We start from the raw sequence: 13,193 nt of genomic DNA on the forward strand, positions 1-13,193 counted from the left end.
GTATTACCGGTTTCTTAAAACAATTAGACAGGTTTTGCCCAAAAACATGGGACACATAGGATCGAGCAGAGGTTATCGCAATAACAAGCTCTTTATATAAGATAAGAACATGTAACAGATGAAAATATATATATTAAAAAAAGCATTGTTCTGCTTGATGCATTTCGTCACTAAGGGAATTATTTTTTCCGGTGTTTTTTGATATTTCCACTGACAGTGCAGGCCTACTTATTGTTCTATATGAGTGGGAATCTTTGCACTAATTCCTTCTGAGATCTATACAAATTGTGGACAGCGTCACTTTTGATGGTTTTGCGTTTCCTCTAGACAGGGCTTTTTTCTCAGAAAATAGGTGCAAGAACTCAACCACGACCTCTCAAAAAAAACCTTCCCGACCCCACACAAACCCTCCAAACCACATCAAATAGTGAGTGTGGTCAGATTTCACTAACAGTGGAAGGGGTGTTCTGACAAAATAGGCAACTCAGCAGAATATTGAATCACATCACTTCCGGTTTATTTATTTATTTATTTTTAATTTTTTTTCCATACAAAAAGTATAAAACATAGTATACATATACATATGCATCCTACTACCCCCCCCCCCCCCCTATAGCCCTACTACCTCTTCATATTTCTTCGTTGATTTAAACAGTTTCCATTGCTTCCATTTCTTTCGAAATTTCTTTTCCCCGCTCTCCTCATCCTCTTCCCATCCCTCCATTCTATACATGTCCTCTACTTTTCCTATCCATTCCCTCAATTTTGGGGCTTCCTCCTGTCTCCAGTTTTTTGGTATCAAGCTCTTTGTTACGTTTATTAGGTTTCCTATGAGGCCTTCTTTGTACTTTTGAGTTGGGGTGTCTGTACCATGGAAAAGACATGTCCATGGGTTTTCTAGTACCTGAGTTCCTGTTATTATTTTTATTAAAGTTAATGTTTCTCTCCAGTAATTTCTAATTTTTGGGCATTCCCACCAGATATGTGCCGCACTCCCTTGCTGTCCACACCCTCTCCAGCACATCCCGAGTTGCTCTTCCTGGTATCTCCTCATCTTGTCTGGTGTCCTATACCATCTAGCAAGGCTTTTATAATTCATTTCTATTGTATTAAGATTTTTCGATGTCCCGTGTGTTAAGTGTAAGATTTTTTCTATATTCTGTTTCTCCCCTCGTGGCCCTATTTCTTCTTCCCATTTTTTTATATATATAGGTACCTCCGTCTCGTCCACTTCTCCCAGCATCTTATATATCTGTGAGATATTTACTCTTATTATTTTCCCCTCACATATCCGCTCTAAGACGTTAAGATCTGTTCCACTTCTCTATGGTTGTGGCAATGATGAGACAAAATGTCTGAGCTGGAGGTACCTCCATCCGTCTATATCCATGTACTCCTGTAGTGTTTCTAACGTGTTTATTTTACCCGCATTTATTATGTGTCTCAATTGAATATCTTCTCTTCTAATCCAGTGTCCTCCCATAGTGCTCTTCCCCGGTGGAAATAAATTATTTTCTTTTAATGCCATTAGTGGAGAGTTGTATTTCCACTTATTATGCTTGTGAATTCCGTCCCATATTCTAAAAACGTTTTTTGTGAGTGCAAGTGTTGTTGGTCCGAGTGATCTGTGTTTTGGGGGTATCCAAATTTCCTTTCCTAATCGTGTCTCTGCAGCGCTGTGTTCTATTGCCACCCATCTTTTTTCATTATCTAATTTTTTCCACTCCACCACTCGTGTTAATACTATAGATTCGTAATATTTCTTAAAATCCGGTACTTTTAGACCTCCCCTCTCTTTTCCCAGTTGTAATACCTTTAAGGCTATTCTAGGCTTCTTATTTTTCCAGATGAGCTTGGTTATTAGACGTTTAATAATATTAAAGTAGACTGGAGGAATATATATCGGTAACATCTGTAACTTATATAATATTTTTGGTTGTATGATCATCTTAAGGGCATTTATCCGGCCAAACCAGGACAATGGTTTCGTCATTATTTTTTTTTTATTTTTTTTTTGTGTCTTCTCTTACTTCGTCCAGTAGGGGGATATAGTTTATCTCATAGATTTTCTTTAATGAGGCTGCCAGCTTTATACCTAAATATTTAATTTCCTTTTTCCATAGGAAGGGAAATTTGCCCTTGATATCCTGTTCTTCCCCACTGCTCGTGCTGACACTTAAAACCTCTGTTTTTTTAAAATTTATTTTAAAATTTGATAGATCTCCATACTGCTCGATACTCTTTACCAAATTTGGCATGGAGATTCTAGGTTTTGTCACATAAAACTTCCGGTTTATTTAAAACATGATTAATTGCAGATTTCTATGAAGTAATTTCATACAATGAGAAATACCTGTTTTAACACAAGAGCGGCAACCGAATGAAGTCCGGTGCATGGTATTATGAACAGAGATTGTTACTCCGCTCCAACACTAACAAAATGGCTGCCTCCAATGCGGAGACAACTTCATCCTTGTTATCCACTGTGCTGTGAAAACATCCAAATGTTCCTTTAGCTGACTGCATTCGGTTGCCACTGTTGTGTCCAAATGGGAATTCGTCAAAATATGCAATTAATGTGGGTTTTAAAAAACCAGATGTGACGTGGTTCTATATTCTGCTGAGTTGCGTATTTTGTCAGGACAGGGGCAATAAATACCTGGAGTGCAGAGTTTCGGGGGGGGGGGGGAATGGGGGTGTTACACAGAGTGCAGAGTTCAGGTGGTGTGTTGGGGGGTGGGCTATGTACATAGTGTAGAGTTTAGGGGTTGCCTGCATACAGAGTGCAAAGTTCAGGGTTGCACTACACACAGAGTGCAAAGTTCAGGGGTGCACTACACACAGTGCAGAGCTCAGCCTTCTTCCACAGCTGTTTACCTATGCATCCCCTATCCTCTTCACTTTCCCCCCTCTTCAACTCTGACCTCTGTATGCAACCCCCCTCTCACTGTCCATCTTCTCCTTCCTTCCTTAAAAGCTCTGCCATCTTTCACATGTCTTACTTGTGTAGGTGTATTAAGCTGAAGCACCCAGCCGGCCCTAGTACCTCCCCGTACAATGTAGATGGCTCTGCTTCTCTCACTTGTGGGGGGATCATTCAGTTGGGGTGTTGGGATCTGCACCTACATCAACCTTATCCCCATCCTGCAGTGGCAGTCACTCAGGAGATCAAATCTATGGGAGCCGTTGGGAGCCAAGCTTACACTTGTAAACACAGAAGCGATAGTGGTGAGTAGGGAGCAGAGGCCCTGAGCCAGAGGTGGTGGAACAAAGTTCCAGTTGAAAAAGCCCTGCCTTTAGATGTTTGGTATACAGAGTACTAAATCTTTCTTGTAAGTATTACATTTTGCAGTTTTACCTGATTGTTATATAGCTGCTAATGCTTTAATGTTTCCATGTTTTAGTCATTGTAAGTAAAGGGAATGATAAGGTTTTAAAGTATATGTCAAGATCTGCTGGACCCCTATTTTTCTCTGTCCCTCTCCACCTGCTACTGCTTTTTACTCCCAAGAGCCTGCCTACAAACTGTGTGTAGGGAAGGCTCACTTGGGAGATGTAGTTCTGGTGGCTTGCCAATGTCAATCGGAACTGAGCTCCCAGCAGTTGCCCCGTGACAATTTTACAAGCCTGGTGATGATGTCCTAGGGAGTAATAAAAAGTGTTCCTTTTCACAGGAACACAGTTGATCTAGAAAGAAATTTGGGAGTAAGTATGGGTCATGCTTATACATATCCTTTATTTATTGGTATCGTAATGCAGTTGGGTCATAAAATAGTTGTATCTGTGTTCATATCTATGTGTACAATATTATTTTTTTATATACAGTCATTGTATTTCGCTTCCCTTTGCAGCCACTTTCAAAGCTTGCGGAAGAACTATATTGTTCATATTTTATTTGTGTGCATATAATAAGTAATATTTTTTTTGAAAGAGTAGCCTGAGTAATTTTAACACAGAGTCATCATGATGCAGAGAATGTTACCAAGGGATTTTGGCCCATGATGGTGGAGATGGATTTTGCTGCATGTTAACACCAGGTCGCGGTCCTCAGGATCGCCCCCCCCCAGGAGGTCAGCTGGCCGGGATCAAGCAAAAGCATAGTCAAGGAACAAGCCAAAGGTGGGTAACGAATAGTTGCAGGTTGGGATTAAGCAGATGCATAGTCAAGGAGCAAGGAGCAAGCCAAACGTCGGTAACGTATAGTAGCGAAGATATGGACGGCAGCAGGAGAGACAAAAGTGAGATATTGGCTGGAGAAGGCACAAAAATGTGGCAACCAGGAAGTGCAGAGACATGGCTTAAATCAGGAAGTACATGGGAGGGGCAAAGACTTCAAAGTTCAAGGCAAATAAGATTCATGGCAGGATCATTCAGGGAATTGTCCAAGGAGCTGTTAATTATGTCTGTTGGCTCAGAAAGCAGACACAGCAGAGGTCCCAGGTTCAAGCCCAGGTTCTGACATTTCAAAAAAGACAAAATTTCAAATATATAAAAGGGGTGATGGAGGTGTCCTATTCTCCTGCATGTTTTACATCGTAGCTTCATCAGGAAGATATGTTGGCAAGATCTGTACTGTTATATATGCTGCACCCGTCAAACCTAAAAAGGAAGAAGCAATGAAGATTCCCACAAGATGAACCAGTTCTCCAAAGAAAAATACATGCATCATAGGGGAAAGCAAGTGAAAAAATGTATGATAGCCTTATTAAGTATGACAAGTGATGACTGGAGGATTAAACTTCAAATCTTGCCCCAGCTATTAAAAAGCAATTTGTTGTATTACACAGCTACCACAGCATGTCCCCCCAGTGCCTCCAACCTTAAAGGTTGGCTGGGAAGATATCCAAAGGTTTTGAAGCGTCTAAGCCCTTGTACACATGGTCGGACATTCTGACAACCAAATCCATTGGATTTTGTCCAACGGATTTTGTCTGATGGATTTTGTCCGAAACTGTTGCATACACATGGTCGGACAAAGTTGTCGGAAAATCCGATCGTTCAGAACGTGATGATGTAATTTCGTTACGATGGGACTACGTTCAGGCTAGTAGCCAATAGCTTTGGTCTAGGAATTTGATCTGAGCATGCGTGGCACTTTGTCCGATCGGAATTCTCTACACACGATCGGACTTTGTCCGATCGGATCATGTTGTCGGAAAATTTTATAGCCCAGCTGGAAAACTTGGTCCGTCGGATACTCCGATGGAAACAGTCCGATGGAGCCCACACACAGTCAATTTATCAGACAACACGGTCCTATCGGACATTGTCCATCGGAATATCTGACCGTGTGTACAAGGGCTAAGAAGGTATGTCCTTCACATTTTTGAAACAGAACATAATCTCTTGCCTTTTTCTTCATGTTTAACATATTGATTTGCAGCAACTTGATCTGCAATGTGACTGTTGCATTAATAAGCAGTTGTGGGCACTGACTGAAAGCCAATCTAGAGGTCATCATTTTTCTTGGAGCTTTATAAAATTTTAGCTTGCTCCAGATTGAAACAAAAATCGAATTGTTATGTTAGTATATTACAAATTACAAAGTATATATATATATAATATATGTAATATTCCTTTTTATCTACACTATAAATAAATGTAAGCTTGATTTATCTGAGCAAGATGGACTTGGTGCTCGCTGAGCTGCACCTTCTCACCCTAATTCTGTGCATTTTATATTGAAATTGAATGGAAATGGGTCAGTGTACAGTAGTTGAATGCAGCAAGTTTTTCTGATGGTTTATGGCTAGACATTACAATTCAGAGAGTTATTACAGAACATGTGGATGAATCCTAGTTATGGGGACGAGTGGACAGATGTTTGATGCTGAACGCCTGCCAACAATAAGATCCCGGGTGTAAACAATGGCAGAGCGAGACATCTACTGTCCCAGTTCTCACATTTTAAGCCTGAATAGAGCTACGATGATGAATGAAGCTGGAATTCCCTCACCTGGGTTACAACTCAGAACAAATGTAGAAAACACTACTTAACCCTTTCAAGCCAAGATGTTCAAGCCAAATTTAGCATCCTTAGTATGCTTGGATATACTGAATTATAGCGCAATAACTAATTGCATACCTTTTTTGAGGACATATAAGAATGTTCCTATGTTTTATTCTGAAGATGATGTTTATTACTACAATTTTTATTTTATAGGAAATAATGATAATATTATAGGTGCAAACCCATTGCTTTTCTCCTTTGGAAGCAAAAGTGGAACTTTACCCATAACAATTTTATAAAAAATTTTCTTTAAGGACCATACATTCACATTAATAATTATGTTACCAAAATGAATGTGCTGTACATTGCCTCCAGCATTGTTCCTGTTTCTTCTTGCTAGACTAGCCCCTGAGCAGCAGTAAATGTTTAGGCTGTGAGCAGCTTGGCCTCTAGTGGCTCTTATTTTTAGCACAGTACCAAAAAAATAGAGAACAGCTGAGCATGTGCATAGCAAGGTGAAACAGTCTATTACTGGACATTTAAACAGTATGGGTACCTATTTTAATGTTTTACAGACCCTGCTATACCTGCAAAAGGGGCCAGCATAAAGTGATCTAGCAGGACTTAATTTTCTGACTAAAGTATTACTTTAACAACAGATAAGAAAAACTACGATATATTAAAACGGGGATGTCTGACCATTAAATGGGCCCAGTGGCGACAGGTCCGTAAAAGGCACAGAGGTGCCACCCCCCTAGCATAATCTAATCATAGAACTATTTTGTTTTAAATAATTGATAATATGACTAACATGTTTTAACATCTTAAAGTTAAAAAATGTTGGTGATAATTAGGGATGAGCCGAACACCCCCCGGTTCGGTTCGCACCAGAACTTGCGAACGACCCCCGCGTTCGGTACGAACGTTAGAACCCCATTGAAGTCTATGGGACTCGAACGTTCGAATTGGAAAGTGCTCATTTTAACGGCTAATATGCAAGATAGTGTCCTAAAAAGGGTTTGGCGACCTGCCTCCTGCCTCAGGGGACATGGGTCACTGCAAAAAAAAGTTTTAAAAACTACCGTTTTGGCGGGAGCACTGATTTTAATGACGATTAAAGTGAAAAAAAAAAAGTGAAATATTCCTTTAAATATGGTGCCTGCGGGGTGTCTGTAGTATGCCTGTGAAGTGCCATGTGTTTCCCGTGTTTAGAACAGTCCCTGCACAAAATGACATTAAACGGAAATAACACCATTTAAAACTGCTTGCGGTTTTAATGTTATATCTGGTTCCTGCAATATGGTTGAAAATCATTGAGAAACATGGCATGGGTAGCCCTCCCTGCCCATTACCAGCCTATTTGGGTCTTGTACGCATATTAAGGGGAACCCCGTACCCATATTAAAAAAAGGAAATGCGTGTGGCCCCCAGGCCCTATATACTCAGAACAGCAGTATACAGGCGGTGCAAACAAGACAGGGACTGTGTAGGTTTGTTGTGTTAAGTTGAATCTGTTTGTCATTTTCAACCGGTACATTTTTAAAGTGTAGCTCCAGTCAAAAAAACTATCTTTAAGCTTTTTGGAAAACATAGGGAAGGGTTATCACCCCTGTATAATTTGTTTTGTCGTCCATCTTTTTTCATCTCACTTGCTGCTGTCTCCTTGCGTTTGCAAGTAGGAGATGTTTGTAAGTTGGATGTTTGAAAGTAGGGGCCTGCCCTATATTATAGCGGTATGTACTGGGTACAGAGCACGCAGACAGCACGCACTATCTCCTAACACTACTGACTGCAAGCTCTATTATTAACCACTTGTTAGCCCAATGTTTGCATAAAGTGAAAGATGAAGTTATGCTGAGTAAATAGATATCAAACATGTCACTCTTCAAAATTGCACATGCCCGTGGAATGGCGCCAAACGTCGCTACTTAAAAAATCCCCATAGGCGACGCTTTAAATATTTTTTTACTGGTTACATGTTTTGAGTTGCAGAGGAGGTCTAGGACTAGAATTATTGCTCTCGCTCTAACATTCTCGGCGATACCTCACATGTGTGGCACATGCGAGCACATGGGGACATGGGCGCTTTAATTTTTATTTTATTTTTTTATTGTTCATTTTACTTTATTTATTTTAGTTTGACATTTTTTTTCCCAAAAATATATTTTTGATCACTTTTATTCCTATTACAAGAAATGTAAACATCCCTTGTAATAGGAATATGGGGTGACAGGTCCTCTTTACAGTGAAATCTGGGGGGTCAATATGACCCCACATCTCACCTCTAGGCTGGGAAGCCTGAAATAAAAAATAAAAAAAAGATTCTGGCTTTGATCGTACTGGCGAGTTGGTAGAAGCACCGGAGGGTGGTGAGGGGTGGGGGGCGTCTATGGCTGGGTATTTCAGGGTATCACCGAGTATGGCTGGGTATGGCAATTTATGGCAGGGTATTACAGAGTATTGGCGGGGTATTGGCGGGGTACTACAGAGTAATAGCAGGGTACTGCACTGCAGAGTAATGGCAGGGTACTGCACTGCAGAGTAATGGCGGGGTACTGCACTGCAGAGTAATGGCGGGGTACTGCACTGCAGAGTAATGGCAGGGTACTGCACTGCAGAGTAATGGCGGGGTACTGCACTGCAGAGTAATGGCGGGGTACTGCAGAGTAATGGCGGGGTACTGCACTGCAGAGTAATGGCAGGGTACTGCACTGCAGAGTAATGGCGGGGTACTGCACTGCAGAGTAATGGCGGGGTACTACAGAGTAATGGCAGGGTACTGCACTGCAGAGTAATGGCAGGGTACTGCACTGCAGAGTAATGGCGGGGTACTGCACTGCAGAGTAATGGCGGGGTACTGCAGAGTAATGGCGGGGTACTGCACTGCAGAGTAATGGCAGGGTACTGCACTGCAGAGTAATGGCGGGGTACTGCACTGCAGAGTAATGGCGGGGTACTACAGAGTAATGGCAGGGTACTGCACTGCAGAGTAATGGCAGGGTACTGCACTGCAGAGTAATGGCGGGGTACTGCACTGCAGAGTAATGGCGGGGTACTGCAGAGTAATGGCAGGGTACTGCAGAGTATGCACTGGTATTGCAGAGTATTGGCAGGGAATTGAGGGGTTAAATTCGGTGAGCAGCGATGTGGGCACTGCAGATGCAGCCCACATCGCTGCTGACACCGATCTCTTTCCCCTCCGCTGTACCGATCGGTACAGAAAGGGGAGGTAGGAACAGGCGTCATAACATGACGCCGGTTTGTTTCCAAGTGATCACTCCGTCATTTGACGGAGCAATCACGTGGTAAACGGCCGCTATGAGCTAACGTGGTCATGTGGTAAACGGTCACGGATGCTCTCGAGTGCGCACACCTCGGGGCACGCGAGAGCAGAATTCTGGGAGGCCGTTAATTAACGGCCTCTCTGAGTTAAACAACCGCCCTGAAGCCGTTAATCGGCAATGGGCAGTTGTTAAGTGGTTAAAGCTAGATCACTAGCTATATAGGTGAGGTGAATATAGTGGTGTATACTGCAGTCAGGGCACAGACAACAACCACTACACAGCAGCAAGATAGGAAATCAGCCAAAAACGATTGGTGTGTACTGTGTTGAAGGTACACAGAACACCCACTGCTTCAGATGCAAAGTAACACACTACAGGAGGCCGCCTTAAAGGCGGCCTTATATAGTGTGGGGCGTGCACTACACAGCCTGAGCTATGATTGGCCACAGGCAGGATGCCTGTGGCCAATCATGGCTCTCCTCGCTGCCGGCGCTGCGATTGGCCAAGCATGCGGGGTCACAGTGCATGCTTGGCCAATCATCGGGCAGCAATGCACTGCGCCAACGCAGTGCATTGTGGTCCGCGCGCGCGTCACTCGAATTTTGACGCGAACGGCCAAAACGTTCGGAATTCGCCGAACGGCCGAACGGCCAATGTTCGAGTCGAACGTACGTTCGACTCGAACACGAAGCTCATCCCTAGTGATAATATAATTTATTTAAAAATCAATCGTTCTATGTGTGTGGCTGTGCACTGTGCGGGGTGCCGGACTAATAGGTTTCTATTAGGTCCATTTTTTTTTTAGGTTGTCATTGTGGCACAGAGCACTGTGCCTGAACCTCCCACTTGTGATTTCAGCAAATCAATATTCGTCATTTGCTTCTGGCTTCTCATCCCGGACAATCAGGACAGAAGGCTGAAGATTTGGAACCCGAAAAGAAGACCGGGTTAATATGGAAGTCGGGTTCCCGGGTAGCAGGGGAGCTGTGACTGCTGGAGGGCTCAGTTTGTGGGGTAAGTGCAGACCTGGAGGGGTTTTGTTTGCACCCCCCAGAATTTTTTATAGCACCAGCCGCCACTGAATGGGCCTTTGAGTCGTACTGATATTTCCTCTTAAGATGGCCACAGATGGATTGAAATTTGGTTGGACTGTTGGACATCTTTCTCTGCCATTGGCTGCAGCACTGATCAGTGTATTCTGACAGCAGAGGAGTCCTGACTTGCGTGCGTGGTTGGGGGAATTTGTTAGTTTTTTTTTTCGATCAGCCTGCTGTCTTTTGCCAGTCTTCAGCAGGCCATAGATTCTACAATTTTCTTTCCTTGCACCATGAGGGGAATCCTCCCACAGCCCTATTGTGGGGAGTCAAATGGCAGAGCTTCCCACTTCCTTGCTGACAGAACATAATGAGTAGTGTTGGCAGGCTGCAGCCAGTGCCACTTGTATAGCGCACAATGCGAACTGAATCGCCTCTAGCGCTACTAATCGTTTGAGTAAAACCCAACAAGCTGGTTGTGGTCTGATCAACTTGTGTACAAATAGGGTGCCCATCCATGTATGGTTGACGTCAGGAAGGAAGTTGTAGCCGATCATGCTCTTCTGATGTGCTTGCAAAGAAATAAGGGGGAAATGCATGGATAGCCTGGTGATTCCTGGTTCTCCAAAAGTTCTGTTTTTTGGTGGAGCATAGACCCGGGAAACTTCATCAAAATGTGTATAATCTTTGCTGGGTCCATTGTTTGAACTCGATTGATGTCTATACCTCCTACAAGTTGAGGTGGATGGGGGGATATGTACTGCAACAAGGGATGTCCTGGATGGCAGGTATGTATCCCCTCAGTGTGTCAGGTGGTGAACTCTCTTGGCGACACAGTAGGTGTTAATAAATGAAAGGGCTGATAAGTCTGAAGGAAGCATTAACAGGTAGTGAGATATACGCTGCACATTTGAACTGTAGAAACCAGCCAGGAAGCTCCACGGTTGGCTGGGTCTTGTAGTATCTCAGACATTTGGACTTTGTTACTTAGTTCTGTATTGTTATTGTTTATGTTAATCTGGCATAGAGCATTTAAGTTGGTTTCCAGTGACATGGGTATTTTTGTTTTAAGAAGTTTGTATCTAGTTGTCTCGCTGACCCCTATACTGTAATATATATATATATATATATATTTTTATACTGTAATTGTATCTAACAACTGTCATATGAGAAGCAGTTAAGTTTAGTTTATGGATTTCCGATGTTTTCTGCACGCTGTCTGTGTGAATAAAGTGTGAGATATCACACTTTTGGAAGCACAACCGTTCCCTCCAAAAGAATGCCAGCTGTCAGCAGAGGGGGATATAGGGTATATATCTCTGTTATATCCCTCCAGATCTAACAAGCTTTTGACCTTTACAATTGGGATGGGGACACCCAAATGGGATTTCTATATGCTGACCAGAGCTTGGCTTTTATGATAGTGTTTCATAGTACTGGAGACACTTTTTACCCCAGAGAAATCTTAGAAATAATTTTCAAGTCTTGGGAACCCCTGCTTAGATCAGTTAATTGGGGATAGTGAAAAAAATACCCCCTAACTTTATTACTTATGAGCTAGTTAAAATTAGAGATGTAGGGCTGAGTGTTTAGTTGTGTTTTGGTCTGGAGACACTAGAGCAGCTTTTCAACCTTTTTACCCCAGAGGAACCCTTGCAATAATCGTCAGGTCTTGGGGAACCCCCGCTTAGTTCAGATAATTGGGGTCAATGAGAAAATGCCTCTTACTTTGGTAGTCAGCGGGAAGAACACTTCCCTTACAGTGGTGGTCAACACTTACAGACAGCTAAAAATATCATTGGCGTTATGTAGCTGGCTCTGCCATGTGGTGTTGGCATGTGGTATGCAGGCCCCATTACATAGAAGGTTAATCAGCCATAGCTTAAGAAACCCCTGGTGATCTCTGGTGGAACCCTAGATTTCCTCTGAACTCTGGTTGAGAATGGCTGCACTAGAGTGTAAGCTCCTCTGGGGCAAAGATTGATTTAAAGGAGAAATACAGCCAAAGCTTGTTTGGCTATACTTCTCCCGTGGATCACAGGAGTGCAGTTCATTCTGCACTCCTGTGACCCATTCTCAGCAAACAGCGGACTGATGCCTGCTGTCGGCTGATGTCACAGTGCCAGTCCAGGCTCAGGCAAGATCAGGACAATCAAGTCAAGATCCGCCCACATGCTTGAACCGGCAACCGGCTCAGCCTCTCAGCGAGCTGCTGAGAGCCTGGGCCAGCTGCCCCCTCTACAGCCGAGCACTTCAGTGAGCGAGTAGGTGGCAGAGCAGAGAGTGGTGACTGACAGACATCAGCTCTCTGCTCAGGGAGATGTGAGAACTGAGTGATCCTGGTGTTTGATTGCTCAGTTCTAAGCATTAAAGTCGGCGGGGGACAGATGCAGCATCCACCTAGGTAAGTATCATTCTGCACAAAAAAATACATACTTCTCTTTTAGGACCTACATAATATTTTTGAGCTATGCAATACACAGTGTCCTGGCATCTGTTTTTCTTTTATATTGTCACCACGTATCACTGTATCCTACATGTGTATGTATAAAGAAAGATGTATTTTATTTTTTCCCTGAAGATAATCATGTTCAGTTTAAGTAGTATTCCATCATCTCTCCCAGTGGACAAATACACTTAAATGCATATTTGTCTTTGATTTTCATTCCCATAGGACACAAGTTGATCAGATAAGACTCAATATTTATTCATTATATCAGTCCATTGATGGCAATAATGGGTTTTTTGGGTTCCTTGTATTCACCGAGGAAAGTAAGGGCATTTCAGATCCTGGTTGAAAAAAAAAAAAAAGGAGAAAATGTAAATTAATAAAAATACAAACAAATCAATTCATAAAACCATTATAACCTATACCGTCTACAAAAAAAAGGTTAAATGAAATAAAAGTAATATTTTAGTTTTGGT

General features: G+C 42.6%; 1 protein-coding gene across 2 annotated transcripts in view; it reads right to left on the reverse strand.

Annotated features, from left to right (window-relative positions):
- Positions 1–11,857: 11,857 nt before the first annotated feature.
- CIMIP2C (ciliary microtubule inner protein 2C) overlaps positions 11,858–13,193 on the reverse strand; it is a 67,677-nt gene continuing 66,341 nt past the window's right edge. For both annotated transcript variants that reach the window (XM_077488984.1, XM_077488985.1), the window contains one exon: positions 11,858–13,058. In XM_077488984.1, coding sequence (XP_077345110.1) covers positions 13,052–13,058 — 7 coding nt within the window. In that variant the 3' untranslated portion in view covers positions 11,858–13,051. The remainder of the gene's footprint in view (positions 13,059–13,193) is intronic.

This window comes from Lithobates pipiens, unplaced genomic scaffold (assembly GCF_037356315.1).
Source record: "Lithobates pipiens isolate NorthernLeopardFrog02 unplaced genomic scaffold, aLitPip1_a1.2 Scaffold_18, whole genome shotgun sequence".
Classification (NCBI taxonomy): domain Eukaryota; kingdom Metazoa; phylum Chordata; class Amphibia; order Anura; family Ranidae; genus Lithobates; species Lithobates pipiens.